This window comes from Cetorhinus maximus, chromosome 13 (assembly GCF_964194155.1).
Source record: "Cetorhinus maximus chromosome 13, sCetMax3.hap1.1, whole genome shotgun sequence".
NCBI lineage: Eukaryota > Metazoa > Chordata > Chondrichthyes > Lamniformes > Cetorhinidae > Cetorhinus > Cetorhinus maximus.
The window spans coordinates 23,105,036-23,131,890 of record NC_135891.1 but is presented as its reverse complement, the minus strand read 5'-3'; the positions used below and the strand labels follow the sequence as shown (position 1 = coordinate 23,131,890).

General features: G+C 43.6%; 1 protein-coding gene across 6 annotated transcripts in view; it reads right to left on the bottom strand.

Annotated features, from left to right (window-relative positions):
* arhgap40 (Rho GTPase activating protein 40) overlaps positions 1-26,855 on the bottom strand; it is a 170,687-nt gene that overhangs the window by 31,296 nt on the left and 112,536 nt on the right. For 4 of the 6 annotated variants that reach the window (XM_078555114.1, XM_078555115.1, XM_078555111.1 and 1 more), the window contains exons 2-10: positions 17,830-18,023; positions 15,208-15,428; positions 9,691-9,781; positions 6,483-6,646; positions 5,499-5,664; positions 4,885-4,976; positions 3,107-3,214; positions 2,852-3,011; positions 1,206-1,288 (exon numbers count right to left, since the gene is read on the bottom strand). In XM_078555114.1, the coding sequence (XP_078411240.1) occupies positions 1,206-1,288; positions 2,852-3,011; positions 3,107-3,214; positions 4,885-4,976; positions 5,499-5,664; positions 6,483-6,646; positions 9,691-9,781; positions 15,208-15,428; positions 17,830-18,001 (1,257 nt within the window). In that variant the 5' untranslated portion in view covers positions 18,002-18,023. The remainder of the gene's footprint in view (positions 1-1,205; positions 1,289-2,851; positions 3,012-3,106; positions 3,215-4,884; positions 4,977-5,498; positions 5,665-6,482; positions 6,647-9,690; positions 9,782-15,207; positions 15,429-17,829; positions 18,024-26,855) is intronic. The other 2 variants (XM_078555113.1, XM_078555112.1) reach the window with 1 other exon arrangement.

The window sequence follows — 26,855 nt, the reverse complement described above, 5'->3', positions numbered from 1 at the left end:
ATTTTGGAAGGTCAAACCAAGGTAGGACATACACAGTAAATGGTAGGGCACTGTGGAGTGTGGAGGAACAAAGGGATTTGGGAGTTCAGATACATAATTCCCTGAAAGTGGCGTCACAGGTAGACAAGGTTGTAAAGAAAGCTTTTGGCATACTGGCCTTCATAAATCAAAGTATTGAGTATAGGAGTTGGGATGTTATGGTGAGGTTGTATAAGACATTGGTGAAGCCAACTTTGGAGTATTGTGTGCAGTTCTGGTCGCCTAACTACAAGAAGGATATCAATAAGATTGAGAGAGTGCAGAGAAGATTTACTAGGATGTTGCCAGGTCTTAAGGAGTTGAGTTACAGGGAAAGATTAAACAGGTTAGAACTTTATTCCTTGGAGCGTAGAAGAATGAGGGGAGATTTGATAGAAGTTTACAAAATTGTGAGGGGTATAGACAGAGTAAATGCGAGTAGGCTCTTTCCACTTAGATTAGGAGAAATAAACACGGGAGGACATGGCTTTAGGGTGAAAGGGGAAAGGTTTAGGGGGAACATTAGGGGGAACTTCTTCACTCAGAGAGTGGTGAGAGTGTGGAACGAGCTACCATCTGACGTGGTAAATGCGGGTTCACTCTTAAGTTTTAAGAATAAATTAGATAGATACATGGATGGGAGAGGTCTGGAGGGTTATGGACTAGGTGCAGGTCAATGGGACTAGCGGAATAATATTTCGGCACAGACTAGAAGGGCCGAATGGCCTGTTTTCTGTACTGTAGTGTTCTATGGTTCTATGGTTCTACTCTAGATGATAAACATGAAAGGCCATTTGACAAATCTTCATTAACCATGTAGCATGACCTGCAGTCTCTATACCATAGCACCCAACTGTTTCTGAACGATTCTAGGGTTTTTGCCTCTAAAACCAAGCCAGGATATCTGTTCCACATACTCATCCATTATGCAAAGGACCTCCTTACCATAGTCCTAAGTTTGTTCCATCCAACTAACACGGCAGTGTTTAAAGCAGAATTCTGAATTTATCTTTCCTGCACTATTTACTACTATTATTTGTCTATAAAAAAACCTGAGTTACTTCCTTTCAAGGTTGGATAGTATAGCTTTTATTAGCTTTGTCATAAGTTTTGAATTTATATTGAATACTAAATTGTGGAGGTGACTCTTTAGTATGGGAACCCTTCATTTCTATAATAAATCCTACCTTTAGTGTAGCTCTATATGTCTCTGGAAGAATCAGCACAAGAAGATTCAGGGAATGTATCATGTGTGTTTGATCACAGATATCTGAAATAAAGAGAAAGTTGTTGCAATGTAAATAATAAATCATTTTGATTAAATAAAAGTTTGGAAAATGAATAAGACTTTAATTAAAACAGATAAAAACAAACCATTGTGCTGTTCTTCTAGTTAATAAAAACTTGCATGTACATAGAATCATACAGCACAGAAGAAGGCTATTCAGCCCATCATGCCTGTGCTAGCTCTTTGGTAGAGCTATCCAATTAATCTCATTCCCATTCACTTTCCCCATAGTACAGTAGATTTCTTCCTTTCAATTATTTATCCAATTCACTTTTCAAAGTTACTACTGAAACTGCTTCCACCATCTTTTCAGGCAGTGCATTCCTACTCACTGTATGATTTCTTTCCCCTCATGTCGCCTCTGGTTCTTTTACCGATCTCTTCAAATCTGTGTCCTGTGGTTACTGATCTTCATTTACTCTATCATAACTGCTCATCGTTTTGAATGTCTCTATCAAGCCTCCTCTGAATCTTTTCTGCTCTAAGGAGAACAACCCCAGCTTCTCCAATCTCTCCACATAACTGAAGTCCCTCATTCTTGGTACCTTTCTAGTAAATCTCTTCTGCACCATCTCTAAGGCCTTGGCATCCTTCCTAAAGTGTGTTGTCCAGCAATGAGCACAGTAGTCCAGCTGAGGCCAAACCTGTGGTTTTATAGAGGTTTAGCATAGCTTCATTGCTTGTGTGCTCTCTGCTTCTATTAATAAAGTCAAGTATCCCACATGTTTTTTGAACAGCCTTTTCAACTTGTCTGGTAACTTTTAATTTCATTAAGGGAACAGTGGGAACGTGGATTAAAATTAAAATTAGCTGAAGGACAGAAAGCAAAATTTAGTCGTAAAAGGTTGGTTTTCAGACTGGAGGAAACCACACAGTGGTAAGAGATGTATGCACATACACTCCCAGGTTTCTATGTTGCTACACCCCCTTTAAAATTAAACCGTTTAGTTTATATTGCCTCTCCTCTTTCCTCATATCAAAATGTATCACTTCACAGTTCTTTGTGTTAAATTTCATCAGTCATGTGTCTGACCATTGCATCTGTCTGCTCACGTCCTCCTGGAGTCTGTTACTATTTTCCTAATTGTTTGTTACATTTCTGAGTTATCTGCAAGCTTTGAAATTATGCCCTGTTTAGCCAAGTGCAGGGTCGTTAATATATATCAAAAAGAGCAGTGGTCTTAATGTCGAACACTAAGGAACACCACTGTGTAGTTTCCTCCAGTCTGAAAACCAACCTGTTACAACTAAATCTTGCTTTCTGCCCTTCAGCTAATTTTAATTTTAATCCACTTCCCCACCGTTCCCTTAATGAAATTAAAATCTATGGGATTAACAAGTTCATTACATGGCACTTTATCAAACGCCTTTTCAAAACCCACATTCGCAGCATCATCCACACTGCCATCAACGCTCCCTGGTACCTCATCAAAAAACTCAATCAAGTTGGTCAAACATGACTTTAACAAATCCATACTGGCATTCATTCATTGGTCCAAATGAATATACTATTTAAGTAGTGAGAGTAACAAAAATAGGACGTACGTTTGACTGCTGCAAAAGCAGTCACATATTCTGCTGTTAACAAGGGACATGGCAATTCACGGATAAACACCTTTAATAAGCCTGCTAGATCATTTTGGTGCACTTTCTTCCAGTCAAAATTTTTTTGGTAAAAATTTGCATCAATTTCCTGTTGCAAATTCTGTGGGCAAGACAGAAAATACATTCATTTTAAAAAGAAAGCGCTGAACATTACAATTCCAAAAGTATTAGTTGGTAAATTTAAGTTTGTTTTACTTCATTCTCTGTTTGTTTAGTTGGGAATACCTTTATCCTAGCAACAGAACCTGAAATGCGGAGGATCCCTTCTGTTTCCAAACCATTATCTTCCAGACAGCACACCAACTGTGGGAATACAGAATTAGCTTTGTACTGCAACAGGCTACATGTGATGTGTATGAATTGTGCCTCTATACAAAATTAGCAGGGCATTAACATGTTTAAAATAGATCGATTCATTCCCTGGCCAAAACAGCAAGAGGGGAATTTTAGGTGGGTATATAATGCATTCATGTAGCTCCTCCGCCAGCAAATTTGATAGCGGGTTGGGGAGATGAGGGGCGGGCATGTAAAATTGAGCAAGTGGCCTGCCCTCACCCTGTCTAAAATTTTACAGGGGCGCGGAGGAGGTATCGGGTGGCCTGCCTGCCCTTGGGTCTATTGAGGCCTCTAAGTGGCCAATTAATGGCCACTTTGGGGCCTCATCCTGCCGCCACTGGGGAGAGGCCCACAGCATGCAGGAAACCCAGCTGCTTTAGCTGCATGGGCTGGTGTTGTGCAAGGTCGGGGGACCGCCTTTGCAGGCTCCCTGGGCTCAACGTACACACCCCCAAGAGTTATCTCCCCTTTCACCCTGCCCCCGGCCTCTTGAACCCTGCAGATGCATGGGAATACCACCACCTGCAAGTTCCTTGTACCTCTGGATGTGATCTTTAATTTACCAAGTACAGTACATATTCTCAACTGAGGCATTTCTAGGCTGAATTTTACAGGGCACCGTGGTCTTCGCCCTTGGGGGAACGGTCAGTGAGGTGCTTGCTCATGATCCCAATGGGTGCCCTGCAGTAACTTAATGCTAGGAGCAGTGTTACCTGTTTTAAGGTGAAACTCCTGCCCCAATCTCGGTGGGAAGTTCTGCCTTAGAGAACCGCCGGCCAAATCGGATGGCCGGCAACTCTGTAGCCCCAGCAGCATCAGCTTGGAGTGGTGACCACTGCTGGGACTAAAGACAGTCCTACAATGCCAAGAAGCCCAGGTAAGCCCGGGGTCAGGCATGAGGGAAAGGGAGAGAGCTGGAGGGCTTTTTAAAAATTCTTTCATGGACGTGGGCAACACTGGCAAGGCCGGCATTTATTGTCCATCCCTAACTGCCCTTGAGAAGGTGGTGGCAAGCTGCCTTCTTGAACCGCTGCAGTCCATGTGGTGTAGGTACACCCACCGTGCTGTTAGGGAGGGAGTTCCAGGATTTTGACTCAGCGACAGTGAAGGAACGGTGATCTAGTTCCAAGTCAGGATGGTGTGTAGCTTGGAGGGGAACTTGCAGGTGGTGGTATTCCTATGCATCTGCTGGATTCAAGAGGTCGGGGGCAGGGTGAAAGGGGAAATAGCTCTTGGGGGTGTGTACGTTGAGCCCAGGGAACCCGCAAAGGAGGTCCCCCGACCTTGCACAACACCAGCCTATGCAGCTAAAGCAGCTGGGTTTCCTGCATGGTGTGGGCCTCTCCCCAGCGGCGGCAGGATGAGGCCCTAAAGTGGCCATTAATTGGCCACTTAGAGGCCTCAATAGACCCAAGGGCAGGCAGGCCACCCGACACCTCTCTACCCTCTTGTAAAATTTTAGACAGGGCGAGGGAAGGCCACTGTTCAATTTTATGTGCCCACCCCTCATCCCCACACCCTGCCATCAAATCTTTTGGTGGGGGAGCTAAATGGAGCTCTTAAGTACCGTTTCTAGAATTTGATACTTGTCTATTTTTTGCCTGCAATCTCGATTGCGATGAAAGAAAAGGGCTCACCTCTTTAAGAAACAGTGGAACTTTGATGTTGGGGTCAATCTTCTGATCATTTTCTATCAGGTGTGTGAGTGGGACACCAAAAATCTTATTATCTACACATAACAAATATTGCATTAGTGCTGCAGACCTCCACGATGATTAGAATTTCTGATGATTCTGCCATTCCCCAAGTTGTAAATGGTTCTCGACAATGTTGGAACGCAAATATCTTGAGTGCTGGGCTCGGGGTGTACGTGGAATCCTTCATTCAGTGAGCCCTGATCTCTACTGAGCAGAAGGTCAGGAGGAAAGAAGAATCACATGGAGACTCAACCTTGAGTGCACTTAGTGGCCAGCTCCATAGCAGCACTGTGAAACCACTCACTCAACTGCAACTTGCAAAGAGAATCTAGCTTAAAGCAAAAGTCTCTTCCTCCCAAATATTAAATTGAACTTATGTTCAGGAAGGTTAAATATAATTGAAAAATATTTTCCTAACTAGCCTAGTTTAATTCCGATGAACTCCATGATATAGTTAATTGTTAACATGATAAACTGTTTTATTACAAACATACATCATAATATATTTATTTTACTTCAAGCATGTTTTTGAAGAGTGTGCATTTAACACTTACCATATACTTTCACTTTCATTGCTTTGTGTCGTTTCACCTCCAAATCCAAGACATCAAAGAGAGCTGTCAGCTCAATTAATGCCAAAGTGTGAATTTTTTTCATGTCTTGTGCTGAGAGATCACCTATTCTTGTTATTCCTAGTTTATTCTTGCACATTTTGTATTGCTATTAAAATAAGCAAAGTAGAGCATGTTATTTAATCCCGGAAGCAAGGTGGCTGTAGGAGTATTCACAAGTTCTGCTAAGTTATTCAAATTCTGCTTGAATATAAGAATGATGAAGAGTATTTTTTTTCATTAATTCTCAATGTGCTGCACATTTGTAGAACATAATTGCCAAAGGGAAAGAAATGAAGATAGCAGAAAGAAAAAAATATGGGGTTGATATCATCTTGAGTTCTGAAGAAGAGTCATATTGGACTCAAAACATTAATTCTGTTTCTCTCTCCACAGATGCTGCCAGACCTGCTGAGTTTTTCAAGCACTTTCTGTTTTCATTTCATCTTGAGTGCAGTCTGCTTAAACTGGAATAAAAGTTTCTGATGACTGGTAGGGTCAATGAGTAGCTGCATTTTGAATCAAGTACACATTAAGCTGCAGTGCACTACAATTATTACCTGTGTACTTTGGGAACAAAATGTTTTGTAAGATATTCTTTCTTAGTTTCTACCAATAAATGAGAAAAAAAACTGATTGTCCACAGAGCATGACAATTCTTAAATTTACAAAATTTATATATAAACTTTTTTAAAGGATAGGATTATGATACATGTACTACTAATGAACCATACCTCACCAAGCAAAAGTGTCCACAATGAGGTGGTCACAGTGTGACTCTGTTGCAAAGTGGAAGTGCTTACTTTGTCTGATTCATCACTTCTCTATGCTTTAGGTATGAGAAAAGATGTTCAGTGTGAAATAGGCTTAGCAGTCGTAAAGTCCATGTCTAGGCTGATTTCAGAATGAGTAACTAAGATTACTTACAGGCAAAGTCCCATCATCCTTTCTTTTCCTGGTCGGCTTTATATACAGGAATTGGTTTCGCAAAATTGATGCTTGTTCAGAATAAGAAATATCAAAAGATATAAATTCTGTCTTCGAAAGTTCACACTGTGTTGGTGATGAAGTCTTGTGTTCATCAGAACAAGCTACAGAAAAAGGAAACAGAGAGATCTGTGTTGAAAACAGTAGGTTACTTGCTATAATGAAATGCTGTAAGCAAAAACATATGTAGCAGGAAAAATTCTGGATGTGATTGAGTATACGTTCCACCCAGAATTTACTTGTTAACTACACCAACATAAAAATTATAATATGCCCTAATCTCTTAATACCTGGCTCTCAATTTCTAATTTCTATAGTGCATTCTCATTTCAAAAAATATCTTGGTTTCTATTTATTTTTAAGGTTGTCAATCCATCCACCATTAGACATTTGAAATAAAGTTGAGTTTGAGGCTATGTGGAAAAAGAATGTTCATCATAACTCTCTTTTTAAAATCAGGGATTCTAACAGTATACATTGCCACAACTGTGGCAAAGTCTACAAATTTAGCAAAATTAGATAATTCACTAGTTCTGCTAGAAAAGTCCTCTCCCACTTCAAACAGCAATCTAAAATTTCTCCTTTTTAATATATTTAATGTATTGTAGCCTGGAGATTTATGGTGTAACACTTTCAAACCTGAGAATCTTCAACACTCAGCGTTAACTAAGTGAGTTTACACCTGAAAATCAGAGGATTATGTCCCAGCATGAAAGATGGATAGGAATATATTTCATTCTTTACACCTGTGACATTGGCTCAGATCTTCCAATCAATGGTAATATTGGGGCGATCACTACTGAGTGTGAAGATCACTGTGCCCAAACCTTTTAGTGTCCTTCCGGCCAAGACTTCCTGTCCCGGCTGCAGCAGCAATGCTTCAGTACAGCTATCCACAGGGAACACCAGCAAAGAGGAGCAGCGCAGAGAACACACCCTCTTTTTATGACATCAGCTGCCATATTCAGTTAAGTGTTTAAAGATCTCAACAGTTTCAGTGGGTTAGTGAGTGGGTGGGTAGTGGGTGAGTGAGTTAACAGGTAAGTGAATGGCTAGGTAGTGGGCAGGTGAGTGGTTGTATGGGTGTGTGGGTGGGTGAATGAATGGGTGGGTGAGTGAGTGAGTAAGTGGGTAAATTGGATGGGTGAATGGCTAGGTAGTGAGTTGGCTGGTGTGGGTAGGTGAGTAAGTGGGTGAGTAAGTGGAGGAGTAAGTGGGTGAGTGGGTGAATGAGTGGGTTGGTGGGTGGGTGGGAGAATGAGTGGGTCGGTGGGTGGGTGGGTGAGTGAGTGGGTGGGTGGATGAGTGGTTAAGTGGGCAAATTGCTAAGTGGGTAAGTGAGTGGATGAGTGGGTGGGTACATAGGTGGGTAGTGGTTGGGGGGTTGTGGGGGTGGACAGTTGGGTTACTGGAGGTGCAGTTGGAGATCGGTTGGGATGGTAGGTTGAATTACGTTGCTAATCACTGAGCTACACCAGAGATTAAACAGTGTAACATTCCTAGGGTATGTATTGGGTAAGTAACATGTATCTAGCCCAAGTCTCCAACACTGAGATCAGTGTAAGAGACATTTGTGGAGGATCACAGGCAGAACAAATCAGCCAATCAGAGGTTTAAATTTCCTGGGCAATTACAGCGCTTTACTGCATGTCATTTCTTCTGATGGGTCCTAAACTGCAACAGTGGCAGAAACCTCCACATTCACTGCTGTTGACATCAGAAGATCTGGTCCAATATCTCAAACAATTTTGGCACAACAAATAGCTAGCAGAGCTAAATATGACAGAAGTACAAATCAGAAAATTAATTTTAACAGAAAAAATTATGTAGAGCGCGCTGGTTTCCATATTGAATTCTCAGTATGCATTTCTGTTGCAAAAAGTAAAAAGCTGTAAACTCTATACTTACATTTAAATCATAAGAAAAATTATAAAATCACCAGCAAAAACAAAAACATACAAGACAATGTAAGCCCAGAGCAGAGCACTCAACATTATTTAATAAGTGATGTAAAATAATAATGGACTGAATCAAGACAAACACCAATATCTAGATGTAGGAAGATTCAATGTCCGGCAGACTTGGACAAACAGGAAGACAGATTAATGCAGTGTTTCAACTACTCAAAGGCCACATCAAAATAATAGGAAAACCATGTTAACTGGGACAGAAAACAAACAGTTCTGATTTTGGGGATGGTGGAATTATTCTATGCAACGTAAGAATAAATTGCCAAAGATGCACAAATATTTCTGCCCAGATGTCAATAAAAGTGACTTGAAAAAGATAAAAAGTGTCAAAATAAAAATCCAAAGGATCAATAATTTATGAGTTCAAATTTAAGCTCCAAATCACTCAAACAAACATTAAATCTCATGGCAGCCAACACATGAATGATAACACACTACACAAATATGCCATGTGCTTTTCTTTACAGCATACAGTAATAACTGAATAGTTTGACTGAGGCATTTGAAATGAACAAATTGCAAATCCCTGGCCTCAAAGTGCCATTTAAACAAAAATAACTTCCCTGACCCCCCATCCATTCCCTCCAACAACCCCTCTTAAAGACAAACAGAACTATAACAAACGTTTTTGTGATTGCAACTTATATATCACTGTCCTGCAATGATGTCAATTAGAATAACATAATTTCAATTCCTCACTCTGCTGAAGTCCTGACTGCACCATCCTACACAGGGAAGCACAAAGTATCATAGCTTGCAATCCCATCCACCACTTCCTCTCCACTCACCACTTCCTCTCCACCCAACCCAGTGCCCCCATCCCCAAAGTTTTTGAACGGATGGAGGGAAAGTAATGCAGAAAAAATGATGAGTGGTGTCTAGCAGGTTGCTGTTACTACTTTCATTTTGGGCAAGCAGTAGTGGTATTGGCGACAGCCTGATCACAGAGATTACATCTGGTCAACTGCAGTAAGGTCTGAAGCTGTAAAATGGGAATGTAAAATTAAATGGCATAAGAAATACTTCCCTTCTTAACATAAAAGGCCCAAGGCTAATTCTTTTTTCTATTGGTCAATGTGAAAGAAAAATGGTCTGTAACTTAAACTTAATAAATTCTTCTTGCTTACACCATTCTTCCCTACAAGATAAACCTCTGATTAAATGAAGTTGAGATGTACCTTCTCTTTTCTCGTTATCTGGTAGCAGATGCTCAAGTTGCTGGTCTGATTGCAATGCGTCAATAACTGGACTTTGGGTATCTTGCGTTTTCTGAAAGTACCACAGTCCACAAAGATATTGGAACTTTTGATGTAAATGAACAGAACTACCAAAGCATTGTGTTTTATACATATACTGTACTGCCAGTAAAGCACACACAAAATATTTAAACAACTGTAAAAGTGTATGTGTATGCCTACCTGTCATTTAACAATGTTTATAAGGCAGGAACTTCTGTTGATCGACCTGAAATTATACTGTTCAAAAGTTTTCTTATAGAGTGCAGAACCTTGTCATCTTTCTTACACAATCTATTTTTGCAACATAAGTGTGCAGTATCAACCACAATGGCTTGGCTGTTTGACATAACAAACGACATTACGGGGAAATAGGTATCAGATCAAACTTCCCAGTCAGGATGACCACAAATGTTTCTGCTGCCAGGAATACAGTTTATTGATTACCAATCACAATAAATACCATCAGCCAGGGTGGCAAATTTCCATTTTAAAATTATTTAAAGCCAAATGGTTCAGCTGGTTTAGGCAATTGGCAACTGAGCTATACAGAGCATGGATGCCACGTTTGGTCACTAGTCTGTGTAGGAAATGGGAACCTTATTATACTTTTTGCATCTTTTATACTTCTTACACTTTTTGTGTGCTATGAATTTCTTTTAATCTGCATTTTTGTATTTTGTATGAATTCCTGGTAGGTGAAGGGTTAATTTTAGATGTCTGAGGATAACTGATGTGAGTGAATTAGAACCACATGCATGGATGGATTGTTTATGTGTTAAGGATATGCTATTTGGGTCGTGACTATAACAAGTCACAACCATGCATCATGATCACAATTACAGTTAATGTAAGCATTGACAGACAGATAACAAGATCAGAACACAACAACACAGGAAGAGCCCCTGGCTGCAGGGGGTAAAAAAAAATGAACTTGCAGAAGTTCAGTGCACAGATTTCAAGAAGACTTAGGGAGATAAAAGAAGAACAGGAGTCACTAGCAGCCTGTAGCAACTAGAATCAATGCAGAGCAAGAACCATTTGAACTAGGATATCAACAGCCTTTATTTGATAAGTATAACTGTTGTTGCTGAATAAATTGTCCAGATACTGTTGCATTAAGTGTCTACTTGCCTGAAATGTATTGTGTGGTCTCTAATCCTCTTGCATCTGTGCTATGTTAGTTGATCTCAATCAGGCCAGTGTTGGAATACTGAAATTGGTCTCAATGACTCTTGATTAGGGATGGGTAAATGACTTTGGACTTCTGGACCTGATCATCACCAAACTCATGGTCTACAGGGCTGCAGTGCTTTATGTGCCAGAGATATGGACAACGTACAGCAGACACCTTACAGCAGAAATATCAACAGTGATGCCTCTGCAAAATCCTGAAAATTCAATGGTGGGATAGGCACTGCAAATGAGTGTCCTCTCTCAGGCCAATATCCTCAGAATTGAGGCACTGGTTATGGTTAACCAGCTACATTGGAGAGGCCTAGTGCAGAGCCTGACACAAGACCTCCAAAACAAGCTCACTATTCTGAGCTTCGTCATGGTAAACGGTTACCAGGAGGCCAGAGGAAACGTTCAGGGACGTCCTCAAAGCCTCTCTGAAAAAATGCAACATCCCCACCGATTTGTGGGAGTCGCTTGCTTGATACTGCCCAAACTGAAGCAGCTGCGAAGGTGGCAACCATTTTGAGCATCTTCAGCAGATCCAGGTGGAGGCCAAGCACAAACAAGCGGAAGTAACGTACGGAAGTCCAAGCACCCCACCCACCCGCCTCACCAAACACTATCTGCCCCATCTATGGCGGAGCATGCTGATCCAGCATTGGGCTTTCTTGTCACCTTAGGACCCGTAACCCCAGAGTGGAAGAAAGTCATCCTCGGTCCCAAGGAACTGCCTAAGAGGAAGAAGATGTGGTCATCATCCAGGGGCCACATATAGCGTGCGGGTGAATATCAGATAAAAGCAGACTCAATTGATGGGTTTGCCCCAATAACCTATTGGCACTATTTCATGACACATTTGTGAAGAATGGCCTCTTGGGCATAGTGTTCAAGGGCCACTGGTGGGTTTAAAACAATAGCCTAGTGCAGGGCCAATAACCAGTAAAATGAGGAGGGGAGGACTAGGACATCTGCAGGAAGATAAACAAATGCCAAATTATGCTTAAACCCCTGGCATGCACCAAAGCCAGGTACTTATATAGAGGCAGTAGCAATTTTTTTCCATTTTCATTATTGGTTATTGGTTTCTGTAGATTCTTACAAACCTCTTTCAGATAATTTTGTTCCTGTTTTGCTGACAGTAGTGCTTGGGATACTGAGACAACAAGTAGCTCACACAAATAACTATTCTCCACCTGACAACATTACTATTAAAGGGAAAATTTTGTGAGGTTTCATCTTTGGGCAAAACCTCACTAGATGGACCACAGATTCTGCCCTATGATCTAGCTTCATTTTTGACCCATCAGCGCCAAGCTTGTTCCTTTTCCTCACCCACAACCACCTCACTTTCCAACAGAGATCAGTGATAGAAATCAAGTGCAGGAGCAGGAACTAACTTTTCCATTCCAACCTAGAAGCAGAGAGCCCAAGTGTAATCCTCCAATTGCAATTCCAGCTCAGATCAGCTAACTCACTAAAAACTGCGAATGAAACTATTACAGAAGGTAAAGTCGCACGGGATCAGAGGTGAGCTGGCAGGATGGATACAGAATTGGCTTGGTCATAGAAGAGAGGGTAGCAGTAGAAGGGTGCTTTTCTGAATGGAGAGCTGTGACTAGTGGAGTTCCGCAGGGATCAGTGCTGGGACCTTTGCTGTTTGTAGTATACATAAATGATTTGGAGGAAAATGTAACTGGGCTAATTAGTAAGTTTGCAGATGACACTAAGGTTGGAGGAGTTGCAGATAGTGAAGAGGATTGTCAAAGGATACAACAGGATATAGATCGGTTGGAGACTTGGGCAGAGAAATGGCAGATGGAGTTTAATTCGGACAAATGCGAGGTAATGCATTTTGGAAGGTTTAATACAGGCAGGAATTATTTAGTAAATGGCAGAACACTTAAGTGCATTGACGGGCAGAGGGATCTGGGTGTACAGGTCCACAGGTCACTGAAAGTAGCAATGCAGGTGGATAAGGTAGTCAGCAAGGTATATGGCATGCTTGCCTTCTTTGGCAGGGGTATTGAGATTAAAAGCTGGGAAGTCATGCTGCAGCTGTATAGAACTTTGGTTAGGCCACACTTGGAATATTGCGTGCAATTGTGGTCGCCACATTACCAGAAGGATATGGAGGTGTTGGAGAGGGTGCAGAGGAGGTTTACCAGGATGCTGCCTGGTCTGGAGGTTATTAGCTATGAGGAGAGGTTGGAGAAACTTGGATTGTTCTCATTAGAGTGACAGAGATTGAGGGGCGACTTGATAGAAGTTTACAAAATTATGAGTGGCATGGACAGAGTAGATAGTCAGAACTTTTTCCCAGGGTGGAAGAGTCAATTACTAGGGGACATAGATTTAAGGAGAGAGGAGAAAACTATAGAGGAGATGTGCGGGGCAAGTTTTTTACGCAGAGGGTAGTGAGTGTCTGGAATTCGCTGCCAGAGGAGGTGGTGGAAGCAGGTACGATAGTGGTGTTTAAGAGGCAGCTTGACAAATACATGAATAGGATGGGAATAGAGGGATACGGACCCTGGAAGTGCAAAATGTTTTAGTTGACGGGCAATATGATCGGCGCAGGCTTGGAGGGCCGAAGGGCCTGTTCCTGTGCTGTACTTTTCTTTGTTCTTTGTTCTTTGATCATTACTGATCATCCACTGCATGCCCAAATACTGCAGAAGTAATGCAGCAATTGTGTAAAATCTGCTATATTTATGTTGTGCAACAATGAAGAATTTACTTGTAACACTGTCACTGTAACTAATTGGTCTGGGATCTCCTAAGATTTTCCTGATATCCTTTTTGTAACTCCAGAAGACCTCCACCAAGAAAAGATAGTGGAAGCCTGTTGCCATTGTATTATACAACAGTCCTCAATTAATAGGAAACTCCTGATTTTAACTTGAGACAAGAGGTTAGTGTAGGGGTGACGGGATCATCATACTCACCAACATGGGGCCTAGGCCATTTGAAATTACTATAGTCTAGTCCCAAATCCTGTTTGAATCTGGCAGTAATGAGCATGGGAGGTGGAAATATGGTCAGAAGGAGGCCACCACTGGGCATCCACAGGAACAACCCCAATAGTCACTTAATTGGGATGGTGAGGGCAGCAGATGAGCATCATCAAGAGAGTGGAAAGAAGCCCAGGCCAGGGAACACACAGGGCAGGTGAACCCCAAAGTTTTCTTGCTCCGCCTGCCCCACAAAAAGACAATAAAAATCTAATTTAATGGCCTCCTGACCTGCTTCTGCATGACACTAGGGGCTGGATTTTATGCTCCCCTGCCAGGGGAGTGGGGGGTGGTGTTAGGGGGTGGGGGGAGGTTCACAAAATCGGGTGGGTGTCCTTTCTGCCCCCTACCTGACCGCTCCCAACCTGGATGAAATCTTACAGTGGATGGTGCAGGCATCGGGTGTCCCACCCACACTTGGGTTATTGGGGCCCTGAAATGGCCAATTAATGACCACTTAAGGGCCTCATCCCACCCTCACCACTGTTTTGCCCACACAGAGAAGCCCAGACCATGTGGGAAGTTCGATAGCTTTAGCAGTGCAGGCTGATGGCGGGCAAGGAGAGGGGTCTTTCTTTGTGGGTAATCTGTGCCCATCAGGGCCCGCCTCCTCCAACTCTCACCAGGGCCTGCCAGCCTGAGCCCAGTGAAATCACCCCCACTTACCTTGGTGTCTGGCTCCAGCTGCGATCTCTACTGGAGACTGTCTGTAGCCCCGGCAGTAGCCACCGCTCCCACCTAGCGTTGCTGGAACTACAGAGCTGCAGGACCTGCAATTGGCTGGCAGATCTGAGGCGGGACTTCCTGCCCCTGAGGGTTGGAAACCCACCACCAGCCTATTAACGGCTAATTGACTGTCAAATTTCAGCAGGGCAGCCATTCTTCCCCTGGGTAGGCTCCCAAACAGCTGGGGGCATGGGCCAACCCTGTGTTTTGTAGGTGACGCCAGCACTAGGCATCACACACTCAATCATGCATTAAACTTGTGTAGAACCCAAACAACATCACTGGATGACAAATTTTGTATTTTAAATCTATCTTTGCCTGTCGGGGTGAAAGCCTTCCATGTTGAAAATAAGCCTGTTAAAATAGTGCAAGATGCAAGTACAATGTAAGCAAGACAAATGCCACCTTGTTGATACTTTAAATCCCCACATGACCTGCCCTCATCAGACATGGGGAAAGTTAAAATCAGGCCTTGAGAGCTTTTAAACAGGTTTACACACCAATTAAGATTCATATTATTTGATTATTATAGGCTGTTTACACTTACAGAAAACTTCGGTCCTGCAAAGACATCCCTAACATCTCGTACAGGCTGCTTACTCTTTATCCTCATAGACAGAGTATAGTTGTCCACTCTGCGCTGTACAGCTGCAGATTGCGTGCGAGTTAGAGTAGAGAGCAGGACCATATCATCATCATCTCTGCTGCCTTCCTTGATAAGAGTGGAGAGCCCAGCATCCTGAAGCCAATCTGCCTCAACTTCTCCATCTACAAGCAAAGTAATATTGAACTTTAACATTTGATTACACTTTTCAGGTCAACATTGGCTTCGCCCAGCAATAAGTCATGAAAATCTACCTATTTCAACAGATATTTTTAAAAATTATTTAATGGGATGAGGGTGTCACTGGCAAAACCAGCATTTGTTGCCCATCCCTAATTACCCTCAAGAAGGTGGTGGTGAGCTGCCTTTCTGAACCGCTGAAGTCCATTTGATGTAGAAACACCGCAGTGCTGTTAGCGGGGGAGTTTTAGGTGCAGTGAAGGAGTGGCAATATAGTTCCAATTTAGGATTATGCGCTTGGACAGACACTAGAGGTTTGTAGTGTTCCCCTGCATCTGTTGCCCGTGTCCTTCTAGGCGCTTAGAGGTTGAGGGTTTGAAAGGGGCTGTCGAAGGAGCCTTGGTGAGTTGCTGCAGCATATCTTTATATGGTACACACTGCTGCCACTGTGCATCGGTGATGGAGCGACTGAACATTGAAGGTGGTGGATGGGGTGCCAATCAAGTGGGGTGCTTTCTCCTGGATGGTGTCGAGCTTCTTGAGTGTTGTTGGAGCTGCACTCATCCAGGCAAGTGAAGGATATTCCATCACACTCCAGAGCAATCTGTAGATTGCAGGCAAGTGAACCACTTGATTAACTTTCAATGAATAATCAATTTGAAACTGGTCACAAAGAGTTTATAACCAAAACATGATTTAAAATGTATCTTTTGTATTCTTAACATTGGAAAATAGGAACTGCAGTAAGACCTCCCGTCTGCTCTAACATTCAATTAGATCATGACTCCTCTGTATCTCAACTCCATTTACCTGCCATTCTTCTGTATCCCTTGATTCATGCACAAAAATCTATCAATCTCACTCTTGAAAATTTCAACTGACCCAGCATCCATTACTATTTGGGGGAGCGAGTTTCAGATTTCCACTATCCTTTCTGACAGCGTTGTAACTCCTGCTGCTAACCAGGTCACGAAGAGTTGCACAATGTGCATTTGGCCAACATTGCAGCTGCGAGATCATGCGCCAGTCTTCCTGACACTTTTCAGGTCGGAGGCAGGAGTTCAATATATGGGCACTGCAGCGAGTTTTTTTTGCACTCCATCCACTTTCTGCAAATTACATTGTTCAGGTGCCCAAAGGCTTGTCCTTGTTCAAACATAGGCTCAAAAATGAATTGTTTCTATTTATGTTCCATCTTGGTGCAGAATTCCGATGTAACCACCTAGCTCAGGTGGTAACTATTGAAACTCTCCATGCAAAGATAATATGTTCAAGTCCCACATTGGGTAGTGAGCTTTTTCTTAAATATTTTCAAATTACTTTTTTAATGGATTTTACCAAAATGTGTCCTTAAACTAAATATTACAAACAATTCTCCTCTGATTTATTGGATGTTGGCCATCTCATTCACTGAAATTTCCTGATTATATCTCTTCATCATTTACTGATTTGTCAGGAGAATATTTTATAGAGGGAACAGTTAATAAACAATAGGTTGGCTAGATGCAAAAATTTGCTGTTGGTTAAGGACTGCACAGACCTAAGAATGGGTGACTTGAATTTTATTGTTAGTCTCTGTCAAGGCAACTTGATGGTTTTGAAACAAGTCACTGAGAGACTGCAACTGTGCATGTGCAGCAAGTGCCCCCCCCCCCACCCGCCCCCCCACCCGCCCTCTCTAATGTTGCAGCACAAATTCTGAGAAGAACTGTTTCTTGATTTCATTCCTGTATGGCTTAGCTCTAAATTTAACATTACACCATCTTGTTCTGGATTTCCCCCATCAGAAGAAATTGTTTCTCTATCTATTCTTTTGAATCTCCTTGTCATTTTAAACACCCCAATTGGATCACCCCCACAAAATGTTCTATAGCCATTGTCTGATCCCTCACCCCCAGAAAGATTCCACACAGAAATCAGGGGACCCATCTGTAAATGCAAAACAGCTTCAACTGAGAAAATTGCTTAGGGTCAGGGTTGCAACCTTGTGGTGGGTGGAACTCAGGCCCTGCTGAAGATATGCAGGGATTCTGCAGTAATCCGAAGATAATCCAGGCCTACGAGAAATTCCTCCATCAGTCTATTTCCAAGCTTCATCATTCTTTTTAATAAAATGCAAAGGATTCTCATTATGGTACAAGTCCCATTCCTGCTTTGCTATTGTATATCCAATTAATTACATCTTCTGGAATTATCTCACAGCCAGCAAATGTGAGAGGGGTGTTATTAGACTAACCACTAGACAAGTCAATCATTTGGCGCAAACAACATTACCGTTACGTACAGAATTGCACTGCAATAATATGTACTTAAATTAGATACTCTTTTTGCCCTATCTGTCTTACTCTTAGGCATCTTTTGATGCCTAACTTCCTTGTGGCTTACCATCTGCTGTTTTCACATCAACATTTTCATCTGACTCAGTCCCACGGCTTTCCTTTATGTTCTCAACTTCAGTCCAGAAGTCATCCAGTGACAAGTTGTCTAATGAATCCTGAGAACTGGAACAATCTGAAGACAGCTGCTCTTGGAAATGCACTGGCTGCATCTGGTTCATGATTGAAGGACTTGACTCCCTCCTAATGTGCACAGAAAATAAAACCTGTTTTAGACAGAAGCAAAGTGATTATATAAAGTACTACTACTTTATTATTGATTTCGACCTTGGTATATAGGGCACAAATTCAAAATTTGCAGGTGATACAAAACTTAGAAGAATTGTGAACAGTGAGAAGGACAGCGCAGAACTTCAAAAGGACATAGGCAAGTTGGTGGAATGGGTGGATAAATGGCAGATGAAGCTCAGTGTGGAGAAATAGGGGGCTGAATTTTATGTTCCGCAGGCGGGCATGCGGCTGACCTGATCGGGTGTGAAATTGCGCGAGAAGACATCAAGCGAGCGTCCTGAAGTCATCGCGCACTTGTGCGATACTTCGCTCGGTGGGCGCGCGCAAAAGTCAGAAGTGCGCCCGCCGACAATTAAGAGGGCACTTAGGCCCATTAACGGTTCAACTGTCTCCGATTTTTCATGGCCTGTCCGACCTTATGGTTGGCGGATGGACGAATCAGCCAGGTGGCCTTTGATTTTTTTCATCAATGCTCATCCAAGGGCTGGATGAAATTTCCATTATGAAATAAAATAAAAATAAATGTCTGTGGACAGCATTTTTGCCCGTTATATTTTCAGGTGATTGATTGTGGTGCACTGGCATTTTTTTGCAACTTTTTAATCCTTTATTAGCAGGTCTGCAGCTCCCTGAGACAACTGTCTGCCATCACAGAGCTTTCTCGCAGCGCTCACCCGCACCCACGGAAACGTCATCGCCCACCCTCTTCCTGCCCCCACCCTAGCAGCGCTAAGCTTTTCAGCACATGTTTCATGCTGGCTGGCCTTTAATTGGCCAGCCAGTGTGAAATCGTGATTGGGTGCCGATCGCGGTTGGGGGCCTGTTTCCCAACTGCTCCCGATCCCGCTGATCGCGCGTGCCCACCAAAGGTAAAATTCAGGCCAGGAAGTGATTCATTTTAGTAGGAAGAACATGGAGTGACAATATAAAGGGTACAACCCTAAAGGGTGAGCAGGAGTAGAGGAACCTGGGTCTATATGTACATAAGTCATTGAAGGTGGCAGGACAGGTTGAGAGAGTGGTTAATAAAGCAAACAGTAACCTCGGCTTTATTAATAGAGGAATAGAGTACAAGAGCAAGGAGGTTATGTTGAACTTGTACAAGACAATAGTTCAGCCCCAGTTGGAGTACTGCATCCATTTCTGGGTGTCGCACTTTAGGAAAGATGTGAAGGCATTGGAGAGGGTACAGAAAAGATTCATGAGATTGGTTCCAGAATGAGGAACTTTAGTTATAAAGATAGACTGGAGACATTGGGACTGTTTTCCTTGGAGAAGAGAAAGCTGAGAGGAGATTTGGCAGAGATATTCAAAATCATGAATTGGGACCAGCTGAGTTGTTCATTCAGGGAGCCTGTGCAGACGTGATGGGTGAATAGCCTCCTTCTGCACTGTAACGATTCTGTGATAGTAACATAATGCAGGAACTTACTTTAATAGTGAGGCAAAAGTAGTAAATAATAAATCCATACTTCAGATCGATTTTGTATGAAATAGAATTCTAATTTCCACTATTGCCATTTAAAGAATTCTTGACCATCAAAGCAATGCAATGGTTTGGAAATAAATGCATCAAATGGAACACAATGTTTACTTTAACATCATCTTCAGTTCATGTTAAGTGAATTTCTGTTAATTTATATAGTTCAATCATAACTTTCTTCAAGTATGATTTTACACAGTTAATTCACTGCCCCTCCAATTTACATTTTATCTATTGGACCAAATAAAGAAACTGCAGATCATTCCATTCTCAAGTTCTTCATCATAAATGCATTCCAACATTCTATAGCATTGTTACTGTACCACACTATCATAAGGGTAACAATTTCCTTCTCTCTTATTCTAATTGAATATTGTTCGATATCTTGTTGATCTTACTAACGTTTGTACTAAAGTTGTGAGATAACTAAATGCTTGACATTGGCTCTCTCAGTTACATACCTGAAGCAGAGAGTCAAATACCTTGAATGAGGTGCATACTGGAATGTTCAAACTCTAGAAGTTAAGCAACTAAGACAACCCATATCCAATAAGCACAGCTCCTCTCACCCAACATAGTATTGACAAGGCCATGGTAAAGCCCATGCTCCAATCCAGCCTGCACATGTCTTTGCTGAAGGAAAGCTTTTTAGTAGATAAAGATTAGGCTCCAGTTCTATCCTTCACCAATTGGTTGAGGTCTAACAGAGGTAGCCCATATGTCAAGTTTATTTTTTTCACAAAATTATATTAAAACATGTATAACCTTCAATTTTAATGTTAAGATAAAATGACAAAGCTCAGATTGAAATAACTCAACAATACTCGAATCTGCCACTCTCACAAGGTGGGATAAATGGGAAAGCAGAATACTGTGGATGCAGAAAATCCAAAATAAAAACGGAAAATTCTGGAAATACTCAGCAGGTCAGGCAGCATCAGTGCAGAAAGAAACAGTTAACATTTAAGTTCTGTGACATTTCATCAGAACTGGGAGTGCCTGATAATGAGGGACCTCCTACCAACTCCGGCACCACCCTTTATGAGACTGATGGCAATTCTGACAGGATTTGCAAGAGAGTCTTTGGAAAGTGTGGGAAAGCTGTGTGAGCCCCATTTAATCCCTAAACCACCACTGAATTGCAGTGGGTTCAAGGATAATGGTTCATCAATGAGCCTAATTGACATCCCACTGCTCACGACCAGGAATCGAATGTCAGCCCCTCCCACCCTCCAACTTAACTCGGGGATATTTTGCCATCACTGAGAGACAGACGTGGGGCCTCATATGATTACACAGGCACAGTCGCCATGGTTCCTGCCAAGAAGAGCTGCATTAAATACAACACATAGTGTCCTGATCAATATTTACCCTCAACCAACATCACCAAAACAAATTACTGCTCATTAGTCACACTGCCATTTGTGTTTGTGCTACCACATTTTCCCTAAGTTATAACAGTGACTAAACTTTCAAAGTACTCCATTGGCCATAAAGCACTTTGAGAAATCCTGATGTCATGAAAGGTGCTGCCTAATGCATCAACAATTCCGCAAAACCATTTCACTTTGACTTCTTCACAGGCAGTTATAAAGAAGCTAGGAACCCCACCCTCTCACCCAAATTAGGACACGTGCTAGTAACCATTGAGGTAGATATGCAACCCCTACAAAAGAATCGAGAACCTCTACACTGAGAAGAAAAGCAAGGACATGGAGATGGGGAAGCGCAGCTTATAACAATAACCAACACCTTCCCCATTGTCTTGAGTTGAAACTTAAGAGCGTGCAGAAGGATTACTAGTTCAATGAAAAACTCAATGAATTGGAAATGTACAAATATATTCGCCATTCTTACATCCTGTTTGCTAGCCACTCCCTTATTTTTGTTCATCCATGGGATGAGGGCATCACTGGCAAAGCCAGCATTTATTGTCCATCCCTAACTGCCCTTGAGAAGGGGGTGGTGAGCTGCCTTCTTAAACTGCTACAGTCCATGTGGTGTAGGTACACCCACAGTGCTGTTAGGACACGAGTTCCAGGACTTTGACCCAGTGAAGGAATGGCAATATAGTTCCAAGTCAGGATGGTCTGTGACTTGGGGGGGAACTTGCAGGTGCTGGTGTTCTCATGCATCGACTACCTTTGTCCTTCTAGGTGGTAGAGGTTGCAAATTTGGAAGGTGCTGTTGAAGGAGCCTTGGTGAGTTTCTGCAATGCACCTTGTAGATGGTACACATGATGTGTCAACGGTGGAGGGAGTGAATGTTGAATGTGGTGGATGGGAGCATTAACCAAGGGGGTTGCTTTGTCCTGGATGGTGTTGAGCTTCTTGATTGTTGTTGGAGCTGCATTCATCCAGGCAAGTGGAGAGTATTCCATCACACTTCTGACTTGTGCCTTGTAGAAGGTGGACTGGCTTCGGGGAACCAGGAAGTGAGTTACTCGCCGCAGAATTCCCGGCCTCTGACCTGCTCTTGTAGTCACAGTATTTATATGGCTGGTCCAGTTCAGTTTCTGGTCAATGGTAACTCCAAGGATGCAGATAGTGGGGGATTCAGTGATTGTAATGCCATTAAACGTACAGGGGAGATACTTAAGATTCTCTTATTGGACATGGTCATTGCCTGGCACTCATGTGGCGCACATGTTACTTGCCACTTATCAGGCTAAGCCTGGATATTGTCCAAGGGCATAATTTTTCACTGAGCAGGTGGGCACACGCCTGACCTGCTCGGTCGTAAAATAGTCCGTGATGACTTCAGGCGAGGGTAGGAGTCGGAGCCGCACCTGCTGTCAATTACGAGGCCAGCTAAGGCAATTAAGCTAGATTTTATGTTGCCCATGCGATTTCACACTCATTGCACGGGCAAAACGGGAAGGCAGGCAGCCAACAATTTGCTAAACCTCATCCAAGGGCAGGATAAAAAGGGTCCTCAGCATTGCCAGTGTGAATAGTGAGAAGTTTTGGAGATAGTTTGCTACTGGTTGCTTAATGGTACTTGGCAGGTACATCCCTGTTCGGCTTCATTCTTAGCATTTCCAGGCTTCATTTCAGGACTCATTGGTGTCTCCAAGGCCCCCAGAGGATTCAGACCTTGTGGACCCTTCCAGGTATCAGGCAGCCTTCCGTTATCCTGGTAATGGGGATTGTGGTCTCTGCTGATGGTCTGAGGAGGAAGAGAGAGGCAGACAGGAGAGGATGCCAGGTGTCCCAATGCAGCTTCCAGGCGAGGGACCTGTGGGAGGAGAGGCGCAGGCACAAGGGGCGCAGGGCCAGCAGGAAGTCCAAGGCGGAAGGGGCCGCAGAAGACGCCACTATCCTGCTGCCAGGGTTTACAGGCGGCATTGCAGCTACCTCAATATGTCTGAGGTGCAATACCGAAGGAGGCTCCGCCTCTCAAGGGAGACAGTGACCTCCACTGGTCAGATGATTGGGCCTGAGCTCAGCTCCCACTGTGTGGGTGGATACCCCATGCCAGTGGCTCTGAAGGTCACAGCAGCCCTCAACTTCCATGTGTCCGGCTCTTTCCAGGGCTCAGTGGGGGATCTGCATGGAGTCTTCCAATCAGCTGTCCACAGTTGCGTCAAGCTGGTGACAGAAGCTCTGTTCAGGTGGATACTGACATTTATCCATTACTGTATAGACGACGCCAGCCTGACTGAGCAAGCCAGGGGCTTCACGGCGATTGCTGGGTTCCCCCACTTCCAGGGTAAAATTGACTGCACACATGTGACCTTCAAGGCTCCAGTGGGTCAGCCGGGTGCCTTCGTCAACAGGAAGGGATTCCACTCCATGAACGTGCAAATAGCGTGTGACCACAGGATGCAGATTCAGCAAGTCTGTGCAAGCTGGCAGCTCCCATGATGCTTACATCCTGAGACACTCCCAGGTGCCAAGGCTCTTCAGTGCTCCAGTCCGACTAGATGGATGGCTGCTGGGTGACAAGGGCTATCTGTTGAAAAGGTGGCTTATGACGCCTCTCCACCACCCAAGAACAGAGGCAAAGCAGCATTATAATAGGAGTCATGCCTCCACAAGGGCGGTGGTAGAGAGGGCCATAGGTCTTCTCAAGGTGTGTTTCCAATGCTGGACCATTCAGGGGGAGCACGACAATAACCCCCAGAGCGGGTGTCACTGATAGTGGTTGCATGCTGCATTCTCCACAATCTGGCACTGGCAAGGGGGGACCCACTGGAGGAAGAGGATCTTGACGCAGCTGCACAGGCCACAGATAATGAATCCAGTAGTGAGTAAGAAGAGAAGCATGGTGAGGAGAATGCAGAGGGCGTGGAGGCAAACCTCAGTAACCCCCAGGGAGGCAAAGACACCAGGGACTACTTGATCCAACACTCTTTCAGCTAGGTTGCCAAAGATCTGCTTCCACCTCATGCCAGGGCAGCCTGCCTCCATTCTGGATGTCTGAAAGGACCTTTCATTTGAACCCAAACTCCACTCAATGCCTGTGCAAAAGAGTATGGAGCCCAGCATTACATACTGGCATACCCTGCACTAGAAAATAATGGTGAAGCGTACTTAGGCCATCAGAGCAAAAGCAAATTTAATGTTATTGTCACATTGAATGCATAACGACATTGCCATTATTGGTGTTGATGTATATGCCTGCAGACATATAAGCCAAAGATAAATGAACAGAAAATCACCCGTCAACTGGCCCTCTTGTGCTCATGGTGCCTTTAACTTACGTTTGCGAGTACTGCGTCTTGGTGCCCCCACCCTCCACCCCTCACTGGCACCGGCATTGGAGACAGCCTGCTGACTCTGCTGTCTTGTTGGCCTTGATGAGCTTGGTCGAGTCTGTGTTGGCCTTGCCTGAGAGGGAGCGGCCAGTGCCACGGCTGGCATTTCCCCAGTCACCGCAGCCTCATCAGATGCCACAATCACTGGCGGAGGGGCAAATGAGCTGCTGCCATCATCCGGAGCGCCCTGAGAGGAGCCCACAGAATTAACAAGTAGGTTGTGCACCAACGTGAGGTCATTCTGGACCTTCCTGCTCACCATTGGTGGACAGGCACCTAGCTGGGACACTGGGTGCCTCATCCATCTCCCGCACTGGCAGTGACCACCTGAGGTCATTGCCTGTGTGGGAGCTTGCAGGTCAGGGCAAAACTCCAGGAATTCCTCATTCTGTCTCTGGTGCTGCTTCTCCATGAGAGTCGCCACTCTCTCAATGGAAGAGGCAGTGCGCTCAGCTCTGCATGGGCTCCTCCATATTGAAGACCACGGCACCGTGGCATGCTCCGGGAGGCAGTGGCAGAGCGATTTTGTTACTGGACCAGTATTCCAGAAACCCAGGGTAATCCTCCAGGGACCCAGGTTCAAATCCCACCAAAGCAGACAGTGAAATCTGAATCCAATAAAAATGGAGTTAAAGGTCTGATGATGACCACAAAACCATTGCCGATTGTCATAAAACCCCATCTGGTTCACTAATGTCCTTCAAAGAAGGAAATCTGCCGTCCTTACCTGGTCTGGCCTACATGTGACTCCAGACCCACAGCAATGTGATTGACTCTTAAATGCCCACAGAACAAGGGCAATTAGGGATGGGCAATAAGTGCAGGCCTAGCCAGTGATGCCCACATCCCATGAACAAAAAAAAAATACCCTCATGACCTGGCAGCCGACAGGCCCCCGCCCTTCCTGACCAGCGGGGAGCCATGTTTCACGCTGGGCGGGCCTTAATTGGGATCCGGGACCCTCCGACTGCACCCGCCCACTGAACTGAAAATTCTGCCCCAGGTCTTCTGCATATGGACACAGACAACTTCAATAGCTGAGGAATCGCGAATGGTGCTGAACATTGTGCAATTATCAGTGAACATCCCTACTTCTGACCTTATGCTGGAGGGAACGTCATTGATGAATTAGCTGAAGGCAGTTGGGCCTACAACACTACCCTGAGGAACACGTGCAGTGACATCCCGGGACTGAGATAACTGATCTCCAACAACCACAACTTCCTTTGTGCTATATATAACTCTAACCAGTGGAGGGCTTTGCCCTTGATTCCCATTAACTCCAGTTTTGCTCGGGCTCCTTGATGCCACGCTCAATCAAATACTGCCTTGATCGAAGGGCAGTCGCTCTCACCTCACCTCTTGAGTTTAGCTCTTTTGTCCATGGTTGGACCAAGGCTGTACTGAGGTCAGGAGTGGAGTGGCCCTGGCAGAACTCAAATTGAGCATTAATGACCAGGTTATTGCTGAGTTAAGTGCCTTTTGATAGCACTATTGACTTGCCATCACTTTGCTGAAAACATGTTTTCTTTGAAAACTGCACCTGGTATTAACCCCTTTTGTGCAATGTTGCAAGAAATCAATTAGCTTTTGTCACAATTATGAGGTTTATAAGATTAGTATATTTTGGGACTGTAGCTTTAAGTTTAGAGTATATGAAGGGGGTCATGTGATCTGTTCTACAGTCTGCCTGACAATTGATTGTTAATGATCCAAGGAAGGCTTGGATTGTGTAACTGAGAAGAAGGTGCAAGGTATTTACATTTGAAGACAATGGAAACAGTTTCTGAGTTTACAATGACTAGACTCAGAATCTCCAGAAGTGCCAGAAATATGTTGTTGGTATCAGGTTGTGGCACTGTACCGTAAACCATCTACTTACTTCTAAGATGCAGGGAAGGTAGGAACATAGGACTTGGAGCAGGAGTAGGCCATTTGGCCCTTCAATCCTGCTCTGCTATTCAATATGACATGGCTGATCTGGTTGTGGTCTCAGTTCCCTGAGATGTCCCCTATAACCTGTGACTCCCTTGTCTATTAAAAATCTATCTAACTCAGCCTTGAATAAATTTAAAGACCCAACCTTCAATACTTATTGGGGAAGAGAATTCCTAAGACTAACGACCCGCTGAGAGAAAATAAACCTCCTCATCTCTGTCTTAAGAGGTAGACCTCTTATTCTTAAACTATATTCCCTAGTTTTAGTCACCCCCCACAGAGGAAACATCCTCTGATAGGTATCCACCCTATCAAGTTCTCTCAAAATTTTATATGTTTTAATAAGATCACCCCTCATTCTACTAAACTCCAATGGGTATAGGCCCAACCTGTTCAAACTTTCTTCATAGAATAAGCCCTTCATCGCAGGAATGAGTCGAATGAACCTTCCCTTAACTGCTTCTGAAGCAGTTATATCTTTTTTCCCCAAATGGGACCAAAACTCTACACAGTACTTCAGACGTGATCTCACCAAGGCCCTGTACAGATACAGTAAAAGACAGTTGGGATCAAGGGTAGTGAGGGCACTCAGAGGCTCTCAATA